The sequence below is a fragment of the Sorex araneus genome, chromosome 3 (genome assembly GCF_027595985.1).
Source record: "Sorex araneus isolate mSorAra2 chromosome 3, mSorAra2.pri, whole genome shotgun sequence".
Classification (NCBI taxonomy): Eukaryota; Metazoa; Chordata; class Mammalia; order Eulipotyphla; family Soricidae; genus Sorex; species Sorex araneus.
In genome coordinates, this window is record NC_073304.1 from 41,863,036 (window position 1) to 41,884,859 (window position 21,824).

The 21,824-nt window shown below is 42.3% G+C and overlaps 1 protein-coding gene across 3 annotated transcripts in view; it reads left to right on the forward strand.

The window, feature by feature from the left end:
- The window catches only part of ARMH4 (armadillo like helical domain containing 4), a 148,580-nt gene that overhangs the window by 25,809 nt on the left and 100,947 nt on the right, over positions 1-21,824 (forward strand). For all 3 annotated transcript variants that reach the window (XM_055130206.1, XM_055130205.1, XM_055130207.1), the window contains exon 4: positions 665-877. In XM_055130206.1, the coding sequence (XP_054986181.1) occupies positions 665-877 (213 nt within the window). The remainder of the gene's footprint in view (positions 1-664; positions 878-21,824) is intronic.

The window sequence follows — 21,824 nt, forward strand, 5'->3', positions numbered from 1 at the left end:
AACTTCCACTGTTTCTCTATTTATCTGAGTTTGGCTCTTTTAAATTTAATAGATAAGTGAGATCATCAAATGTTTGTTTTTCTCTCCTTGATTTATTCTATTTAGCATAAAGCCCTTGTATATGTGAGGCTTCAGGTTTGGTCCCCAGCACTGCATGGTTCCCTGATACCATAAGGTGGACTTTGTGGCCCCCAGTGCTGCCAGGCCCAAACAGCACATTGCTAGCCTGAATGCTGAGCTGCCAGGCCTCCCCTGCCCGGCTGATTATCTCCAGGAGTGTCCAGACTCTCAAGCACTACTGGGGAGGCCCCTAAAACAAAGTTCTGGGGAATTTATTGTTTGTTTGTCATGGACCACACTGGCGGTATTCAGGGCTTACTTCTGACTCTGTGCTCCGGGATCATGTCTGATGGAGACTGGCTTGGCATGTACAAGACAATTGTGCCCTACCCACTGTGCTATCTCTCCAACCTCTGTTAAGAACATTTTTTTGGAAGATAATATATTTTCCTTGGATATCTAGAATGATTTGGGATGGAGAGGGGTGTCTCGGTGCCAGATGATCAAGTATAAGGCATTTCATAAATTGTTTCTTGCTTAGGAAGAGAAAGCCCTGGTACACAGTGTCACGTTTGGGTCAAACCTTGTCTTGTGTGTTTGGCAGATGGAACAGACACAGTCACCAGGCCAAGTGAGGAATTCTTCACACCAGTTCTGGACTCTCCAGGGACCCCCCCTGGGATAACGGAGGAGCCACCCAGCATTTTCCCAGCACTTCTCGATTCTGAGGCCTCTTCTGAGACAAGAACCATCCTTCCATCCATCCACCATGTAAATACAGCTGCCTCCTATGGCCTGGACCAGCTCGAATCTGAAGGTACCCATGAAGGGGATCTTTCTCTAGCATTGAAATCTAGTATTTTTAAAGAGTTGATTGAGTGAGTCACTGAGCAGATGTGTCCGAGTGAAGATTAAAAAATAGTATGTTCAATTCTGGGCTCAGTGTACTTTGACTGAGCCAATCTGGCTTGCCATCTGTTTCTGTGAGACCTGTAAGGTAAGAGTGATCGTTGTCATTTTTAAGTGATTGAAAATAAAAAAAAGAAACACTGTTGTATGACGTATAAAAAATGTGAGGTAACAATAGTACTGTGGAGAGGGTACTTGCTTTACAAGTCGCTGACCCAAATTCAGTTCCTGGCACCCCAGATGATCCCCAACTCCCACCAGGAGTGATCTCTGAGCACAGAGTCATGAGTAAGCTCTGAGCACTACTAGGTGTGGCCCAAAACAAAAACAAAGTAAGAGAAAAATGGAAAATTTGATGTTCCTGAATAAGGCTGTATTGGGACACAGTCACAACTATTTGTTGATACGTTTTCTGTGGCCACTTTAGTGTCACATCAGCAGGCTGGCTGAATGTGACATTAAAAAAAAGTGACCACAAGGCCCAAAATATTTGTGATATAACTCCTGACTGGAAAAATCTTGCTGAGACCTGGTTTGGATCAGTGACTCTCAACTACTTGAAAATGTCAATCACTTGGGGATATTTTATTTTTTAAGTTTTTATTTTTACTTTTGTTTTTTGGTTGGTTGGTTGGTTTTTGGGCCACAACCACTGATGCTCAGGGGTTACTCTTTGCTCTGCACTCAGGAATTACTCCTGGCAGTGCTTGGGGGGCCATATGGGGTGCTGGTGATTGGCTGTATGTAAGACAAGTGCCCTACCTGCTGTACTAGCCCCCACCTTGGAATCTTTTGAAAATATTTCCGAGTCCTCCCTGTTGGGCCTGACATTAACCCTCCCTCCCTCCCTCCCTCCCTCCCTCCCTCCCTCCCTCCCTCCCTCCCTCCCTCCCTCCCTCCCTCCCTCTCTCCCCCTCCCTTCCTTCCTTCCTTCCTTCCTTCCTTCCTTCCTTCCTTCCTTCCTTCCTTCCTTCCTTCCTTCCTTCCTTCCTTCCTTCCTTCCTTCCTTCCTTTCTTTCTTCCTTCCTTCCTTCCTCCCTCCCTCCCTTCCCTCCTTCTCTCCTTCCCTGCCTTCCTTTCTTTTCCTCCCCTCCCTCCCTCCCTCCCTCCCTCCCTCCCTCCCTCCCTCCCTCCCTCCCTCCCACTCTTCCTTCTTTCCTTCCTTCCTTCCTTCCTTCCTTCCTTCCTTCCTTCCTTCCTTCCTTCCTTCCTTCCTTCCTTCCTTCCTTCCTTCCTTCCTTCCTTCCTTCCTTCCTTCCTTCCTTCCTCCCTCCCTTCCCTCCTTCTCTCCCTCTCTGCCTTCCTTTCTTTTCCTCCCCTCCCTCCTTCCCTCCCTCCCTCCCTCCCTCCCTCCCTCCCTCCCTCCCTCCCTCCCTTCCTTCCTCCCTCCCTCCCTTCCTTCCTTCCTTCCTTCCTTCCTTCCTTCCTTCCTTCCTTCCTTCCTTCCTTCCTTCCTTCCTTCCTTTCTTCCTTCCTTCCTCCCTCCCTCCTTTCCCTCCTTCCCTCTCTCCCTGCCTTCCTTTCTTTTCCTTCCCTCCCTCTCCCTCCTCCTCCCCTTCCTTCCCTCCCTCCCTCCCTCCTTCCCTCCCTCCCTCCCTTCCTCCCTCCCTCCCTCCCTCCCTCCCTCCCTTCCTTCCTTCCTTCCTTCATTCCTTCCTTCCTTCCTTCCTTCCTTCCTTCCTTCCTTCCTTCCTTCCTTCCTTCCTTCCTTCCTTCCTTCCTTCCTTCCTTCCTTCCTTCCTTCCTTTTTTCCTTCCTTCTGTTTTTGGACCACACTCAATTCCTGGATCTATACTCAGGGATCACTCTTGGTGGTGCTTGGGGGATCCAGAGATTGAATCTGGATCACTACGTGCAAGGCAAGTGACTTACCCACTATCTTATCTCTCCAGCCCCTGGCATCAACGTTTTCAAAAAGCATTTTAGTCAGATTGACAAACAGGTTGGATTGAGAATACTGACTTAAATATAAAAGCTAATTTTACCCACCAAATTTTCTTGCACTGAAGTTGGTGTTTGTTTTAATTTAGCCTAGTTTTGTTTTTCTTTTTTTGTGTCTCATGGGTAGTGCTCAGGGGTTATTCCCATCTTGGTGCACAGGGAACCATACTGTGCAGGAATTGAACCTGGGCCTTCTGCACACAAAACACGGTCTCAGTCCATTGAGTTATCTCCCTGGGCTTTGGGTGAAAGTTTTCACATGAGTTACATTTTCCTAGCACTGCTCTGGTGGTTAATGCTTCATTTTTCATAATGCTGCCAAGCTGGGATCATTCACCATTAGGAGACAGGCAATCTCTTAATTTATTAAGACAGAAATTCATGCCAAATTGTACTTTCCAAGTCACCGATCTAGAGCATGAAAAAAGAGGCACATCTGCAAAAAAGGGATGTAGGGCACAAGTTGCACAGCTGGAACCAGGAAGACTGGAAATGCATTGAAAGGTCATTTCATTAATCAGTATTTTGGCAGGTGAACAGCTCCTGGCTGAGGGTACAAATGTTTAGAGATTTGTAGTGCAGTCTCCTTATTCATCTCTTTTCATACTGTGGTTGCTATGTGAGATCTATGCAGCAGGTAAACTTTGGGATGGTATATTACTTACATATTTGATGCAGTTTAGATACAAGGTGTGCCATCATTTTATACTTTGTGTAATGTAAAATAGGAAAGGGGGTTTAGCCAGGCTTTGTGCAGACTAAATTACAAGCTTTGAGGGAATTACTCGTGGTTTTGTACCAGGGAGCGTTTCTCCAGAGAATGGAGTGTTTTTCTCAAAGGAGTATAGGCAGTTTAGGAATAGTATGGAAATGACTTAGTAGGATTCTGTAGCACTGTAGCACTGTTGTCCTGTGGTTCATTGATGTGCTCGAGTGGGCACCAGTAATGTCTCCTTTGTGAGACTTGTTATTACTGTTTCTGGCGTATCAAATATGCCCTGGGTAGCTTGCAAGGCTCTGCCATGCTGGTAGGATACTCTCGGTAGCTTGCTGGGCTCTCTGAGAGGGATGGGGGAATTGAACCCGGGTCGGCCACATGCAATCACAAATGCCCTACCCTCTGTGCTATTGCTCCAGTCCTATTAGGATTCAGTTTTAAGAAATGAGTTAAAGGGCCCTCAGCGATTATCATAAAGCATGTGGGGCTCAGAGTTTCTCAATGAACCATAGTATAGAAGACAAGGCAGTTGCCTTGTATGCAGCCAACCTAGGTTCTATCCCTGATAGCACATATGGTTCCCTGATTATCTCCAGGAATAACCCCTGAGCATAGAGCCAGGGTAACCCCCAAATACCAATGGATGTGGCCCAAATCCCCACCCCCAAAATAGATAAATTTTGTGACTTTGAGATTGTGTCTTAAACTAGCTGACTATTCTTTGATATCATCTGGAAAAATCAGGTTTCCCCAAATTAACCTGATGTCAGCTTAAAGATGTCAGCTTTACCTGTCAAGGTTTATTAAATCAGAGAAAATGTATTCATGAATAATCTATACTTGTAAAACTGTCACAATTTTCTAAATTTAGTAGAGAATGGCAGTTATATTGATATATGTGAGAATTTTCCCAACTTGCTTAAGATGTCCTGGAGTTTCAGTTCTTCTCTTCTATACAATTCAATGATAGTTCTTTGGAGGATGTATTTTGCCAGTTTTTAATATAAATTATGATCCTTGTCAGGGTATATGAAAGACACTGTTGGTTTAAAAATATTTTTTTCTGCTGCTGTTGGGTGTAAGGTAAGATTTTGAATGAGTACATCTTTTCTCCTAAATAGTAGGGTGTATTATTCAAGTTTAATCACTGTATGTTAGCAGTGTCATCATTAGAATCATGCTGGCTCATTGAGTACTTCAAAAACTGAAGCAACTATTTATTTAAAGTGGTACACCTATGAGAATACTGGACATGTTTGGATATATTGAGTCCTCCATTTTACCACGTTGACAGGAACGTAAGTGCAAGTTAAGGTTTTGACTAGGTGAGACTTTTGTTTTGGGGGAAGAGTGGCAGTGGTGGTGCTGAGGATTAAACCCAGGGCTTCACACATACAAGTCAGGTGTTTTACCACTGAGCCATATTCCTGGTCCCAAAGAATTTTAATTCCATTTTAGGATTATACCGTACTTAGAGGATAAGGAACCAAGACCTATCAGTTTCCTTATGTCAGTCTATCTTATCAATCTTACAATTTTTGTTTTTTTTTTGGGCTACAGCTGACGGTGCCCAGGTCTTACTCCTGGCTCTGTGCTCAGGGATCACCCCTGGTGGTCTCACGGGACCATATGGGATGCTAAAAGATTGAACCTAGATCAGCCACATGCAGGGCAAGCCTCTTACCCAGTGTACCATCTCTTTAGCACCAAATATAAGTTTTAATCTCAGTTGACATAATTTTTTTACTTTAATAAGCATATTTATTTAATTCTGTTACTGTTTTTATTGAAAGAACTTTATGTTATTTTAGTATTTATCTCACATATAGGAGCATTTTATCAGAGAATGGAGTATTTTTTTCAAAGGAATATGGGCAAGGCATCTGCTCTTATTAAATACTAGTCATCTAAGGAGAGAGGACCTTGGGGAAATTTCTGAATATTTTCCATTTAAGGGATAATTAACAGCCCAAATTATCCTAAAACTTACATTTACAGTTTTTGGCATGCTGTCTTATCTCCTTCATATCATAAGGTAGACTTCACATCATAAGATGGTCATTGACTTGTCACTACCTTGTTTTTTGGTTTTTGGACCACACCTGGTGAAGTACAAGAGTTACTCCTGGCTCTTCACTCAGGATTTACTCTTGGTGATGCTCTGGGGACCATATAGGATCCTGGGGATCGAGCCCTATTTGACCGCATGCAAGGCAAATGCCCTGCCTGCTTATTATCTCTACAGCTCGCTTTGTGACTGCTTAATCAGACTGCCTCAAGCTTTACACAACCACTGTTGTCTTTGCGTCTGCTTAGCCTGTTCTCATATGGACACTGGCCCTTAGACTTGGGTCAATCCCAATATCTTTATCTTACGATGATGACTTTTGTCAACACCTTGTTTCCAGCCAAGGTCCCATTTACAAGGGAATTGTAGTTATTCTGAGGAGACACAATTCAGCACTGGACAGAGATCTGCTTCCCTGGAGTTTGTCCACTGATTCTGTGGGGAGACTTGCTGTGTCCCGACCTGACACCTGCATGCTGGTTGAGTGAGAAAATTTGAGGTGTTTCTACTTCTCAGCCACTGAAGGGAACCCACCTCAGGTGTCTTACATCTGTTTCGTATCTCAGCAGATCTCTTAAAAGAGTTAGCAAAAATGCAGCTTGAAATGTGAAGGGATAATGGTTTTCCTGTCACCTTGCCTGATACAGTTTACTTCTTAAAAAAAAAAAGAGAATAAATGTTTTCAGGATGACAAAATTCATATTTACTTCAGTTCCAGTTCCACTAGGGTATATTCAACAACTTGGAACAAACATGGCAAAAATATTCTAATTTTCATTCAAATAGGATAATGAGAAATTATGTATTATATAAAAATATGTTCACTCGTTTTGAGAGCTGTCTGAAGCAATGAACAGAGGACTGTGGGGACCCTCTGGATGAATCTCAACTAACCAGGTTAACACTTCAATGTGAGGTATTGTTTAAGGGTTGGTGGTGCCTGGGAGACCATGTAGTACCAGGCATAAAACCATAGGCTCGGCCTGTGCCTTAATACCTGTACTGGAGACAGATTCTATAGGTGCTCAGGGCTTACTCCTGGCCCTGTGCTCAGGGATCACTCCTAGCAGTGCTTTGGGAGCCATATGGGGTGTTGGGATTGAACCCGAGCCAGCCACTTACAAGGCAAGTGCCTTAAATTTGTTCTTCTCTTCTGCCCTCTAAATATATTCTTAAGTTGTCATTTTTGAGCATGAAAACTTTCCTTTGCTCTAGAATAGCAACTTAATTTTTTTTAAGGGGGTGAGGGGCACACCCAGCAGTGCTCAGGAGCTATTTCTGATTTTGTGCTCAGGACTAAGCCCTGGAAGTGCTTGGAGACCACATATGGTGTTGGGATTTTGAAGCGGAATGGGAGGGATGCAAGGCTTACCATTGTACTACCTCTCCAAACCCTTGCATGATTTCTTTAAAACCATATAACACATTACCCTTATTTAAAGTGATATAAAGATACTTGTAGTCTTAGTATTCAATGGAGAAGTCATATTTATATTTAGCATTTCTATATTTAAAATATAAGATAAAATATACCATTTAACTTAGGTGTATAATCTCCAGGCAGCTAGGGAAGGCGCCGGCGGCTCTCCCCTCGCTGCCCGAGTTGGGTGGTCTCCGGCTACTCCCACACCCAGTGTGGCCCATGTCATGGACAGCTGGCCAGTTGATTGATCAGTTGCCATTTATTCCATTCTCCAACGTGCCTGTTCCAGTCTCACTAAGCTCCCTATTCTAGTCTCACACTGCCCCTCATTCCTGTCTCCTACTGTCTCTCCCTCTCATCTCTCTGCGCTCCATCTTGCAACCTGGGCTCTCTCTCTCTCTCCACGTGCCTGCTCCTGTATTCTACATTCTCCTCCCTCTGTTCCCCTTGCTAGTCTCTACACTCCATCTTGCTGCCCTGCTCTCTTTCATCTCTCTCCAACTCCACAGCACTAGGGGTAGTTGTTACACCCAGTTGGTAGCAAAGTCAACATAAGAAAGCCCTTCCTGGGGCTGGATCTATAGCACAGTGGGTAGGGCGTTTATCTTGCAGATGGCCAGCCCGGTTCGATTCCCAGCATCCCATATGATCCCCTGAGCACCGCCAGGGGTAATTCCTGAGTGCATGAGCCAGGAATAACCCCTGTGCATCGCCAGGTGTGACCCCCCCCCAAAAAAAAAGAAAAAAAAACACACTTCAAATTAAAAAAAAAAGCCTTGGGGCTGGAGCGATAGCACAGCGGGTAGGGCGTTTGCCTTTCACGCGGCCAACCTGGGTTCGAATCCCAGCATCCCATATGGTCCCCTGAGCACGGCCAGGGGTGATTCCTGAGTGCAGAGCCAGGAGTAACCCCTGTGCATTGCCAGGTGTGACCCAAAAAGCAAAAAAAAAAAAAAAAAAAAAAAAAAAAAGCCTTTCCTGTGCTCACAATGCCCTTCCTGTGCTCATGGGCAAAATACCACTTAAGGTGTTTTTCTCCTTTCCTTAGTTCAATAACTTAATTAACGTCTTAATTCTACTTCTTAATATTAGTTATTTTTTATGGACGTAATAAGAGATATATTGAGGGGCCAGAGCGATAGCACAATGGGTAGGGCATTTGCCTTGCACGTGGCCGACCTGGGTTCGATCCCCGGCATCCCATATGGTCCCCCAAGCACCGCCAGGAGTAATTCCTGAGTGTAAAGCCAGGAGTAACCCCTGAACATCGCTGGGTTGTGACCCAAAAATAAGCAAAAAAAAAAAAAAGAGATATATTGAGCTTGTTGGGTGGCTCACCTGAGAACATCTTGCCACAGATTTAGACTACAGTGCTCAGGCCAGATTAATCTTTCCTAACCCTAGCAGGGTCTGAATCTAGTTATTACTTTTTGGATCATGACAGAATTTGTCCATGACCATGCTCTTAACTTATAGTTAAGTATTATGGCACATTGGCCAGGCCCATTTCAATGCCAGGGTAGCACATAGCTCACATCTTGCCCTGGGTCCATCCAGTCCCTCAATTGGACCATGCTTTTGGGTGCTAGGAAGTAAGGGCAACTGAGGCTTAAGTCGAGAGAACAGATGTCGAGGAGGTAAATATCATTCAGAGTCAATTAACTCCCAAGTTAGTGCTATGCTTTAACTGTCTTCTGTGTCCATACAAAAAGGACATTGCTCTGAATTAACTATGCAAAAGAATTAAGGAGAAGAGAAAAATAATATTTACAAGTCAACAGAGCACAAAGAAAGAGGTTACAAATAAACACAGAAGAATGTGAGCATAGTGATGGGAGTAACCCAATAATCCTAAACTCCCTGTGGCAAGGCAGAAAGGACAAATCAATGTTATCCTACACTTAAATTATTATTTTTTTCTTGTTTTTCTTCACTGGGGACCCCAGACCATGCGGTGTTCAGAATTACCCTGGGCTATGTAGGTAGCATCCAGATTTGAAACTCATGGCCTTTTTCTTAAAAGACAAGTGCTTTAAGCCACTAAGTTATCTTCCAGGTTTAAGACTTTCTTGACAATTTTCTCCATTTTTTCAAAGATCTATTTGGCTGTACTTTATATTTTGTTTCAAAATGATCATTGTTTTGGTATCTTTTCCTAGCTAGACAACACAGCTGTCATTCTGTCATTTTTTGTTTAACCTGCCAGTGATATGTGAATGCATGTCCACGTGATCTCTGTGTACGTGTGTCTCATGGATGCTTTCTGCATTTCTCTATTCCAATATCTATTTGCTGCACCTCTTAATTTCTTCTGTTCAAGAGATAATTGGATGGAAAGGTTTATCTTTCCATCCAATCTGAAAGTTTCACTGTTTTCAAGAAACTATGTTGATCAGATAGTAATTTCAAGAGAAAGTCATGTTTGAAAAGTGCAACTTCATCCAAATGATGGAATGACTGGGCAGGGTAGGGCTTTTCTAGTTGGATCTGAAGATGCTTTGTCTTTTTCTTTCATTGGTCTATCAAAAGTGAGTTGGGAAATGCATTTGTGAAGTGGCATTATGGCTTAGGTTCAGACATTTTCCCTCAATAGCTCCCCTGAGGACGCTTAAGAGCTCATGAAATTCTTTTGAGATAAGTGTTTGCTTTTCACCTGCACTTTAATTCACAAAATCAATTCTTTTTAGTTTGCACATTTTCCAGAGAGTATTTTTGCAATTTTCATGTAACCTTTCAACTCAGAACGCATCTAGAATGGACATTGGTAAGACTATTCAGAATTTCATCTCAGATAATATTAATGAAACAAAGCTTATATGATTTTCTGCTCTGTGGAATATAATATTAATGATCATGTAGTGTGGTATACTTGAACTATCACTGCTGCTGGAGATACTTTGGGTGAGAGTAAATAACATCTGCCCGGAAGGTGGCCTGGGGAGAACCCAAGCCAGTTGATTGATCAGATGCTCTTTATTCCATTCTCTCCACGCACCTGTTCCAGTCTCACTGAACTTCCCATTCTAGTCTCACACTGCCCCTCATCCCTCGATCCCCACTCTCAGGATTATGCCTCTGACTCTTCTCTCATCTCTCTCCCCCAGCACTCTTCCTTCCTAGCCCCTCATTCCTCCATCCAAGCTCTCTGGATTCTTCTCTCTCTCCATTAGTCTCTCCACCCTTACTTGTCTCTCTGGGTACAAGCTATACCCAGCAAAATCAACATAAGAAAACCCTTCCTGAGGGCCCACCAGGTTCAAAGGAAATACCACCTAGAGGCATTCCCCTCCTCCTAGCATCTTAATTAACATCTCAGTCACTGTATCTCTGTCATCCTGATGTTGATTTACTTGAGTGGGCACCAGTAACATCTTTATTCCTCTCAGCCCTGAGATTTTAGCAATCTCACTTTATCTTTCTCAATGATAGGAGGCTCTCTCAGGGTCAGGGTAATGAGACCTATCATTACTGTTTTTGGCATATCGAATACGCCTGAGTTGCTTGCCAGGCTCTGCCCATGTGGACGGGATACTCTAGGTAGTTTACTGGGCTCTCCGAGAGCCCAGTAAATATATCTGTTACTGTATTTGGGATATGAATATGATGTAGGCAAGCAGATAGGGAAAGGCCCTGGGCAATGAAACTTAGATTCTCTGGAAGGAGAATCCTGAGACTGACCCACCCTGTGGATATAGAAAACAGACCTGATAAGACCTTCAGCAGACCCTGAGGAGGTTGGATCCCTCCTCATGAAGTTCCTCGAATTCCCTGACCTCTCCCTTAATCTGATTAAAATATGATCCAGTCTAAAGAAGACCATCACCACTCCCAACTGCCCTGATAACCTCCTTAGCAATGGACTTTTACCTGGGAAGAAGCTCCACATGGGGGCAGGTTGAAGAAACCCTATAAAAGACGCCTTGCACAAAGGAAGCACATGCATATGCTGCCCAAGCCCATGTGCTGCTTGTGCCCACATGGCCGAGCACATGTGGTGCCCGGGCACATGTGTCGCCTGCATCTCCCCTCTTGAAATGTGTACTTTCATGCTTTTGTGTCTAGTGCTAGGATGTGTGTAGGGGCTCTATCCACCCTTGGAGAAACCCGTGTTCTCTCTTGAGCGCGTTATTCTTACTATTCTCTCTTCCACTTATCCCTTCCTCCTTCCCTCAAAAAGCCTCTAAATAAAATCTGTTTACTTCACTGCTTGTCTACTCCTGAAATCCTTTTCCGTGAGTGAGACAAGAACCCAGTAACCCTGAGTCCCGGGTGGAAGAGGCAGTTGGGGAGAAAGTGACTGTCTTTCTCCTCCCCACTTCATGTAAGTCACTTGTGGGGCCCACCGACATCAAATATGCCAAGGGGAGCTTGCCAGGCTTTCCCATGCAGATAATAAACTCTCGGTAGCTTGCCAGGTTCTCTAAGAGGGAGAACTAGGCAATCAGATGTCAGGAACTTGGTTTTATAGTCTCTGGATGTTGGCCATTGTTGATGGGATTACACGGTGGGGTGGGGGGTAGTTCCTGGGTGTGACTGCCTAGCCACTGGAAAATGAGGAATTTGGGTGAAAGAGGCCCAGTCCTAATAGCAAAAACCTATACTTAGGGTTAAACCTACTTCTACCACATGTAGAGTTTCAATAAAAAGGGTCTGCAAGAGGGGCAGGAGTGATAGTATAGCAGGTAGGGTGCTTGCTTTGGGACCTGAGCCCCTGCCAGGAGTGATCCCTGAGCACCTTAGGGTATGGCCAAAAAACTAAAAGAGAAGTATAAGTCTAAAATTACCTATTTTCATGAAGCTGCTTATAGAGTTAGGCCCACTGATCCCTAGGAGGTATTTCAGAAAGCAATGATGAGATCACTAGATCACAATGAAATAAATAAATAAAAAGATATCACTGCTTTCAGATCTAGAACTTCCTAATACTTGACCTAAGATCTGCTGCAATAGCAATCACTAAAATTTGTTTCTAACCTAGGTTATCTAAATATTTGTGTTTCAGGACTAAAAACAATGTGATTTCCCTGTTCCCACCCATAATTTTACATACTTCGGCAGTTGCAGATTTTATTCTCCTAACCAGCTACTGAATAGGTGACCTTATAGTAATTTTATAGTACTTTTAGTGAATTTACCAAAATCATCCCAGGAAGCCAGATTTTGGGGGTACAAATACCCATCTCACCCTAGGTAGGTGAAACATCTGCCTTTTTTCTCTGTCCTATTTGTCCTAAAGGAATCTGAGATTCCAACTATTCTTTCTCTCCGCACTGCTCCTATGCAAATCTAGCAAAAGAATACAATAAAATTCTGGAATATGCAAATCTGGATTCTTTTAGTACTCTAAAATCTTTTATCTAGTCAAAAAGAATAAAAACCTAATTGAAAATGATATGTAAACTGAAAACTGTTGGAATTATGATAGCTAAATTTGTAGAGGTAAAATACACTGAAGAAACTATTCTTTGCCAATATGTTTAAATAACCTTTTTAACTCTTTAAAGCAGTTTGGAAAAGAAGACAAGAAAGGGTTAAGGACACCCAAGAATAGTAGAAATAAGTACCAGGAGGTTGACTCCATGGCTTGGAGGCTGGTCTCTCATTCTGGGCAACTCAGAGAAGGGAACACCAAGTAAAAGGTGGTTGGAGGTCATGTGGGGGAAAGATGATGCGGGCCCAATATAGACTAGAGACTGAACACAATGGCCACTCAACACCTTTATTGCAAACCACAACACCTAATCAGAAAGAGAGAACAAAAGGGAATACCCTGCCATAGTGGCAGTGTGGGGTGGGGGGGAGACAGGACTGGGGGGGGAGGGATGTTGGGTTTACTGGTGGTGGAGAATGGGCACTGGTGAAGGGATGGGTTATCAAACTTTGTAAGGGAGAAACATGAGCACAAAAATGTATAAATCTGTAAAAAAAAAAACCAAAACATGGTGGGGGATCATGGCTGTATATATATATGTATATATGCCCCTGGAAAGATAACTTCATTTATGGTGCAAAATCATTCTAATAAAACCAGTTAAACTAAAAAAAGAAAAGAAAGGGTTAAGGAAATTAATTTAATGAATACTAATGCAATTCCATTAAGGATTAAAATGTCTCTGGAGCAGGCAGACAACACGTTTCACATGAATGAACCCTGAGTTAGGTCCCTAGAGTTTCCCCCAAATAAAGTAACTTTGAAGATGACACTGGTGTTTAGACAAGTCTTAATTTTTTATTTACACAGAAGCTGGGGCCAGGGAGATGGCTCCAAAAGATGAGGCCTGAGCTTTCTGCAGGTGGGAGACTAAAGTTCAATTCTAGGCAACACAAAGCAAAGTTGGGTGTGCCTCAAGTGCCCCCACTCACACGTACCAGGAAAAAGTTGAATTTTTAACCTACTAGAAGAAAAGCTATTCACTGGCTGGACAGTATAGAAGTTAATCTCACTATTAGTTATTTTTGTATGGGCACAGTCAGAGATACATTGAGGCTTGTAGGGCAGCTCTCCAGGGAATGTCTTGCCACAGACTCAGACTACAGTGCTCAGGCCAGATTAATCATTCCTAACTCTAGCAGGGTCCAAATCTAGTTATTACTTTTTTGGATCATGACAGCATTTGTCTAGAACCAAACTCTTAACTTATACTTAAGCATTAGGCACTTTGGCCAGGCCCATCTCGATGCCAGGGTAGCACATAACTCATGGTTTGCTCTGGGTCCATCCTGTCCCTAGTTGGGGACCCTGCCTTTGGGGGTGCTAGGAAGTAAGGGCAGCTGAGGCTTAGGTCAAGAAAACTGATGCCCAGGAAGAAAATATCATGTAGAGTCAAATGACTCCCAGCTTACAAAAGCATAGCATTTACTACTATCTTCTGTCAAAAAGCAATGGAAATTTAATAATAATAATAATAATAACAGCAATAATAATAATAATAATGCATTTAGGGGCCAGAGAGATAGTATGGTTTGTAGGGTACCTTGAATACAGTAAATCTCTCCAGCCCCTCACACTGATTTTTCTTGTTTTTTTTTTCTAGAATAGATACTTTACCTATTTACAATTAAGGAAATGTTTTAGAGTTAATTTTTCCCACCCATGTATGACATTGTTACAGCACAAGAAAGCACAGCTTAGCAAATTTGTCCTTAGACATTTAGGAAATTTTACATAATGACTCTTGATGAGAAAAAGATTTAGCTATGTACGTATCCAGTGGTTTTATTCATTCATTCCTTCTTTAGGACATTCAACAAATATTTGCTAATTCAGGTAATACAAATAAGCTTTCTTTTAAGGGAGCATAAATTATAGTAGAACAGATAAGACATATGTTTGAACAAGAAATTCTTCATAAAAATGGAAACATATTAAATAGTACAGAAAAAGAGTTTAGGAGAGAGATTGCTCAGCTCCAGGTTAAAGGAACAAGATGTAATCTCAGTACATCTATCTTATGTTTATGCATAAGTATATGTATGTGGGATGTTTGTTTATAAAAGGTTTGAATACATATGTATATTAATCATTCTGTTGATAATTTTAAAAACAATGACATGGTGAAATATGGAAATATTCTAAAGGGTGGTAAAGAGATTAAAAAATGAATTACTCGTATCACTCATCGTCCTGTTGATCTTTCATTTGCTCGAGCAGGCGCCAGTGACATTGCCATTTGTCCCTGTCACGTGCTAGTGCAGCCCAATGATATCTGCTTGCTCCAGGAACAGAAAGAGCCTCAAATCATTCATTCAGGGATTTGACAAAGAAGTCTGACCATCTAGTTGGTGGGCGGCCACGAGGTCTTCTGACGTCCCGTGGAATCCAGTCGGTAACAGCTCTAGTCCAGCGGTCGTCTCTGAATCGCATTACATGACCAGCCCATCTGATTTTTGATGCCTTGGCAAATGAGACAGCGTCCCTGATTCTTGACCGTCGACGGAGGTCAAAACTCTGGATTTCTTCTCTCACTTGATGAGATGTGATACTCCTAGCGTAGCTCTTTCGATTCCTCTTTGGGATATCCGAATAGTGTTCTCATCCTATTTGTGTAGGGCCCAGGTCTCCAAGGTGTATGTTAGTGCAGGAAGAATGGTGGAATCTAAAAGAAGAGTTTCGGTGAAATGGTATCACCCTGCTGCACCCCTCTCTTTACGTCAATGATCACTTCCTTGTAGACTGGTGAGATCCTGGTGGTGAATCCACAATACAGCTCATGGAGGATTTTGATATACTGAGTTTGAACACCCTGTTTGGCCAGGGCTTCGATGACCACTTCAATCTCAACAGAATCGAAGGTCTTTAAGTCGATGAACGTTAGACAGAGCGGCATCTTGAACTCTTGAGAAACTTCAATGAGTCTGGCCACTGTGTGGATATGGTCTGTCGTGCTGAATCCCCTTCGGAACCCAGCTTGCTCGCATGGTTGTCCTTTATCTAGTGTTCTGCCTATTCTATTCAGGATGACAGGAGTGAACAACTTGTAGACGACAGGCAGCAGGCAGATTGGGCAGTAGTTGCCGATGTTTTGGATGTCTCCCTTTTTGTACAACAGAACAGTCCTACTGGTTTTCCACTGAGATGGAACTTTGCATTCAGACAGGTAGTGTGTGAAGAGTTGGGCCAGTGTAGTGATGAGTACTGGCGGCAGATTCTTCAAGTGTTCGGGTCTGACCTTGTCCGGACCAGGTGTTGTACACGTCTTTACCAATGAAATAGCATGTTGGATTTCAGAAGGGAGGATGTTGGGAACAACATATCCATCCTGCGGAATTTGGAATGTGGGCAGGTGGACATGGTTATCAAAGAGATCCGAGTAGAAGTCGTGAATAATCCTCTCCATTGCCTTTCTGGAAGATGTGATAGATCCATCAGGACATCGGAGGGCAGTCATCTTGGTCTTGTAGTTGGTGAAGGACAGGGGAGTGTTGCGAATACTTTTCCCGGCTTCTGCCGCATCGGCCAACACTGCTGCTCTTCTCTCCTTGAGGTCTTCCTTTATCGCTTCTCTGCACAGCTTTGCGAGCTCAGACGTTAGCTTGTGGTTGCCTGAGGCTCGAGCCAAACCAGGTTGGCGAATGAGCTGAAGAGTTTCTGAAGACAGGCGTCTGTGGCTTTCTCACTCTCAGCATTCTTCGAAGTCATGGAGGTGCTGAACTAGTTGATCGTATTCCTTGTCGATGTTGTCATTTTTTTTTAGCACCTCCATAAAAAAATGAATGGTGACATAAAATATGGAACTATTTTAAAGGGTGATAAAGAGATAGTAGCAATCATTATAGATCTGTAATCAAGTATTTTTCTGATTTAGCTTATTGGTGAGTGCATTCTTTTGTTTGTGTGTGTGTGTGGGGGGGGATCACAGCCAGCAGTACTAAGGAGTCCCTTTGTGCTCAGAGGCCATACCCAACAGTGCTCAGAGGACCATAGGTGGCACCAGAATCTGAACCTGGGTTGTGGTAGCAACCACATGCTAGGCAAACTCCTAAACCTTTATATTATTTCTTGGGCTCCAAGCAGGGTTTTTCCTATATGTGGTGGGTTTTGTGTAGTGGGTTTTTGTTTCTGTTTTGTTTTGTTTTGTTTTGGGTCTAGACCCACTCTGCGATGATCAGGGCTTACTCCTGGCTCTGAAGGCCCTTTGTATAGTTGTTGTACAACTTATTTGAAGTTTATTTATTTAGTTTCTTTTATAATAATAGTTTATTTATTTCTTTATTCTACTCCCCTTCCTTTTGTTGTTATGATAACTGGGGGTCACACACGTGTGACCTGGTGCTCATGGGACTCTGTGGTGCTCACTCTTGTCTGCCCTAGGGATTACACTCTTGTCATGGTACTCATTCATTTCTTTTTTTTTCTTTTTGGGTCACACCCAGTGATGGTCAGGGGTGTCCAGTGCTTATTCCTCATCTTGCTTGGGGGATTATATAGATACCAGGCATTAAACCTGGTTCATCCATAGGTGCAAGGCAAATGACTTAATCCCTATAATATCTCTCTAGCTCCTATTTTTGGTTTTAGGGCCATATCCAGGGGGCATTCAGGGGATATTCTTGACTTTGTGTTTAGGAGTGACCCCTGTAATTGCTCAGGCAAAAATGTGTGATGCAGACAATCAACTTGGGAATAACTGTGTACAAGGCAAGTGACTTCCTGTGCTATCCCTCCAGCCCTGCACCATTCTACTTTTTAATGTTTAAATGCTTACATATCCTCAGAGGAAAAGAGTTAAAGGAAATGTAATGCATCACCTTGAATAGCCTTACCAGATTAAAAAATTATTCAAATTTGGGAACATTAAATTAGTCCTGAAAGTTTTATGTTTAGTTTATTTTATGACCTCTGAATTTTAAATACCTCCAGGCATAATTTTTTTCAGAAACCTCTTCTATACGTCCAATATAAAGACTCTCCAAGGGGGCCAGAGTGATAGTAGAGCGCGTAGGGCATTAGCCTTGGACATGGCCAACCTAGGTTTGATCCCTGGCATCCCATATGGTCTGCTGAGCACTGCCAGGAGTAATTCCTGAGTGCAGAGCCAGGAATAAATTTTGAGCATTGCTGAGGGTCAGTCAAAAATCTAAAAAAAGAGAAAAGGAAAGAAAAAGAAGAAAAGAAAAGAAAAGAAAAGAAAAGAAAAGAAAAGAAAAGAAAAGAAAAGAAAAGAAAAGAAAAGAGGGGGCTGGAGTGATAGCACAGCGGGTAGGGCGTTTGCCTTGCACGCGGCCGACCCGGGTTCGATTCCCAGCATCCCATATGGTCCCCTGAGCACCGCCAGGGGTAATTCCTGAGTGCAGAGCCAGGAGTGACCCTTGTGCATCGCCAGGTGTGACCCAAAAAGCAAAAAAAAAAAAAAGAAAAAAAAAAAGAAAAGAAAAGAAAAGAAGCGACTCTCTGGGTAGGCAGATGGCCTGATATTGCTCCGTCAGGATTTCCTCAAGCTCTGAGAGGGCCATTTACTATACCAACTCCAGATCAGGCAGAGATTGTTTCAGCTGAAATTAGTAGAAATTTTAAAATGATAAACTCAAGCCTAAGGTAGCACAAATAGTAAATAAATCAAGAAAAAAAAAAAGGAACATAAATTGAACTGGGCTCACATGGTACAAATTTCCTTTTGATCTCAATCTAGCTAATGAACTCCCAGAGCATCTGGGTTCTGGGTTCTGGCCTGTTGCTCACCTGTCTGAGAAGGCTGTCTATAGTCTGTACCCGAAGCACTGCAACTTATTTCTAGGCATGTCATCATCTCAGCTCTGGGGCCGCTTTCCTGCACAAAGGATAACTTCTTATCTTCTCCCTTTCCTGCTCTCACATAGGAGAAGCAATATCAAGCCATGTACGGGGCACTAGCCCACACACATACTATCTACATAGTTTTCCAGGCTGAAGGACATCCCCCAACCTGTAGGCATTTGACTACCAGAATTATATAAGTGAGACTATGTCATTCCACCCTTCAGAGGAAATGCCATCTCTGTTTAAAGCTTCTATGATTCATGTCTTGGCATTACAATACTGTTTGAACTGTGTGGGAAATATACCAGTATGATAACAGGGTCATTTGGTCACCTTCTATAGCAATTAAGGCCAGGAGCCATGCTATCCCATAAACATAAGGCTTTGAAGTTAAAGTTAAAAGAGAATGGAAAGGAGAAACAAGCAGAAAAGCTCAGACTTCTCCACTTTCTTGGAGCCTCTGACTGCCCTGCTCTTACTGATGAGTGGAGAATAGCACTGGCTCTGGCCTCATGAGTTTAAATCTTAGCTCTCACATAAATAAGCATCTCTGACCTTGGCCAAGTTATTCAGTGTCTTTAGACTTCAGCTTTTCCATCTGTGTTGAAGAGAGGGCATGATGCTTATATCTCATACTCTGAGAATAAAATGAGGACTTTCATGTAGGAAATACTTGCGTAGCACTGTAGCACTGTTGTCCCATTGCTCATCGATTTGCTCGAGTGGGCACCAGTAATGTCTCCATTGTGAAATTTGTTGTTACTGTTTTTGGCATATCGAATACACCAGGGTAGCTTGCCAGGCTCTGCTGTGTGGGCGGGATACTCTCAGTAGCTTGCTGGGCTCTCTGAGAGGGATGAAGGAATCGAACTCGGGTCAGCCATGTGCAAGGCAAACGCCCTACCCACTGTGCTATTGCTCCAGTCCTTGCATATATGGAGAAAATAATACATGTGAAAATTTTAAATGAGTTATCATGTAAATGATATCACATAAAATTATTTATTATGTGCTGTGTACTGCTATTATTATTTATGATGAGATTTTTGCATTCTCTCTGAGTGATTCTGGATCTGGGTTTGAACTCCAGTATCCTATATGGTCCCCTGAAAACTGCCAGGGGGTGATCCCTGAAGCACAGAGTCATGAGTAAAGCCCTACACCACTGGGTGTGGCTGCAAGATTGAAAAAAAAAGCTAAAGTAACAACAAAAAGTGTTGGAAATCAGTTCAAGTGTTAATCCACCCTTTATCATTTATTATTAGCATGCACACCTTGAGTGGATTTGTATTTCTGTCATTGTCCATCAGTTTTGTGATTGTAACCAAATTCTTTAAAGCCTCTCAGCACAGGACCAGATCTTTCTGTGTCTATAATAGTTTGTTGGTACCACAGGTTGGATAAATTATGATTTGTTATGCAGTGTACGGTTTTAGACTATAACTTGCTTAATTGAGGTACTACCTACATAACTTGCCCTGCTTATTATTATTATTGTTTTAAATTTAGTACTTTGTTTTGGGACCTGAAGTTGTGCAATTTTTTTTTCTTTTTGGGTCACACTTGGTAATACACAGAGGTTACTCCTGACTCTGCATTCAGGAATCACTCCTGACAGTGCCCGGGAACCATATGGGATGCTGGGAATTGAACCCGAGTCGGCCGCGTGGTGTTCCCAGTCACATCATGTTAGAACAAATTCAGTGAGGATTTCTCTAGATTTCTTGCATTTAATCGTGAACTTGAACAGTTTTTTTTTCATTTCCTTTTTGTGCAAACTCTTATGAACAGCTGCACTCACTCAGATAAGGGAACCTCAGTAAAGTCATTCTTTACACCCATTTTGGAAGAGAGGAATGGAAAAGAAAGTGGTGGGAAGGTAGAGAGAGATTCTTTTCTCTAACATTGTTACTAGAGTTAAGTTGTTAACTTAACAACTTAGAGTTTAGAGTTAAGTTGATCATTTCCTTCTGTGGACCATCCACCTCCTCAAAATGACAAAAGCATGCGGATCGATATACCTTCAAAAGTGATAGCAAACTCATTTCAAGTATAAATAAGATTTAAATGAATAAAAATTACACCAGTGTCCTTAATGGCACTACTGCTTGTTTGGAAAAGGAAGACAGTGAACTCAAGTGCTGCCCAGTCTATGTCTGTTGAGTTAGACTATACTGATGATTATTTTGTGCAAGATGTAATGCTTGATTTTGTGGGGTAGGGCACAAAGAGAGTAAGACAAGCTCTAGGAGCCGCAATAATAGTAGAGTGGGTAGGGCATTTGCCTTTCATGTGGTCAACTTAGGTTCAATCTCAGGTACCCCATATGATCCCCTGAACACTGCCAGGAGTAATTCCTAGTTCAGAGCTAGGAATAACTCCTGGACATTGCCAGTTATGGACCAAAAAACTGAAAAAAAATAGATAAGCTCTTGTGTTTATTGAAGGTCAGTACAATGAAATAAACATATTTCTACAAGTGAATGTATAAAACTTATTTTGGATTGGTTAAATCATGTTTTTAAAATATGAAGAGGAGGGGCTGGAGTGATAGCACAGCGGGTAGGGCGTTTGCCTTGCACGCGGCCGACCCGGGTTCGAATCCCAGCATCCCATATGGTCCCCCGAGCACCGCCAGGAGTAATTCCTGAGTGCATGAGCCAGGAGTGACCCCTGTGCATCGCCGGGTGTGACCCAAAAAGCAAAAAAAAAAAATATGAAGAGGAAATATACTGTTATACACAGCTTTGTAAAATCAATAATTGACCTTACCAACCTAGCATTTATCTTTTGAGTGTATGTGGACCTTACATACAAATTTTCTATATAATTGCTTAAAGCAAATATTACTTTAGGATGAGTGAATTACTAAAGAAATACTTTCTTGCTCAGAATTTATGGATATAATAGTTAATATAGCTTTTATGTTTTTCTAATATAAGTCTTGAACTAAGAGAACAGTATCGCTCTAGTCTCATTTTCCAAAGGGAAATACATAAGAGGCTGTCATCTGAATCAAAAATGAATGAAAGTTTAATGACCAGGAATTAGATTCTAGAACTTTCTATTTTTGCTCTTGGGCCCAATTAAGATAACTCAATTTCTCTGGACCAGGGTTTATAGAATATAATGGAGAATACACACCATTGCATAGACTCTCGTCTAAAAACACTGTGTAATAATGTGGATTGTTTTCCCTGCTAAAAGGATTAGAGGTGATATTACCATTAACAAAATCCTTTAATTTTAATAACATAATGTTAATGAAGTAAGGTAATATTTAAACATATATTTGAATCAGGTTGGATCAGTGTTTGAAATAGATAATATTAAGTTTTTATTTTCTCGTGAATGTACTTTTAAAATATTGTAAGACAGAATAAGAAAGCTTCTTTAGGGGCTGGAGCGATAGCACAGCGGGTAGGGCGTTTGCCTTGCACGCGGCTGACCCGGGTTCGATTCCCAGCAT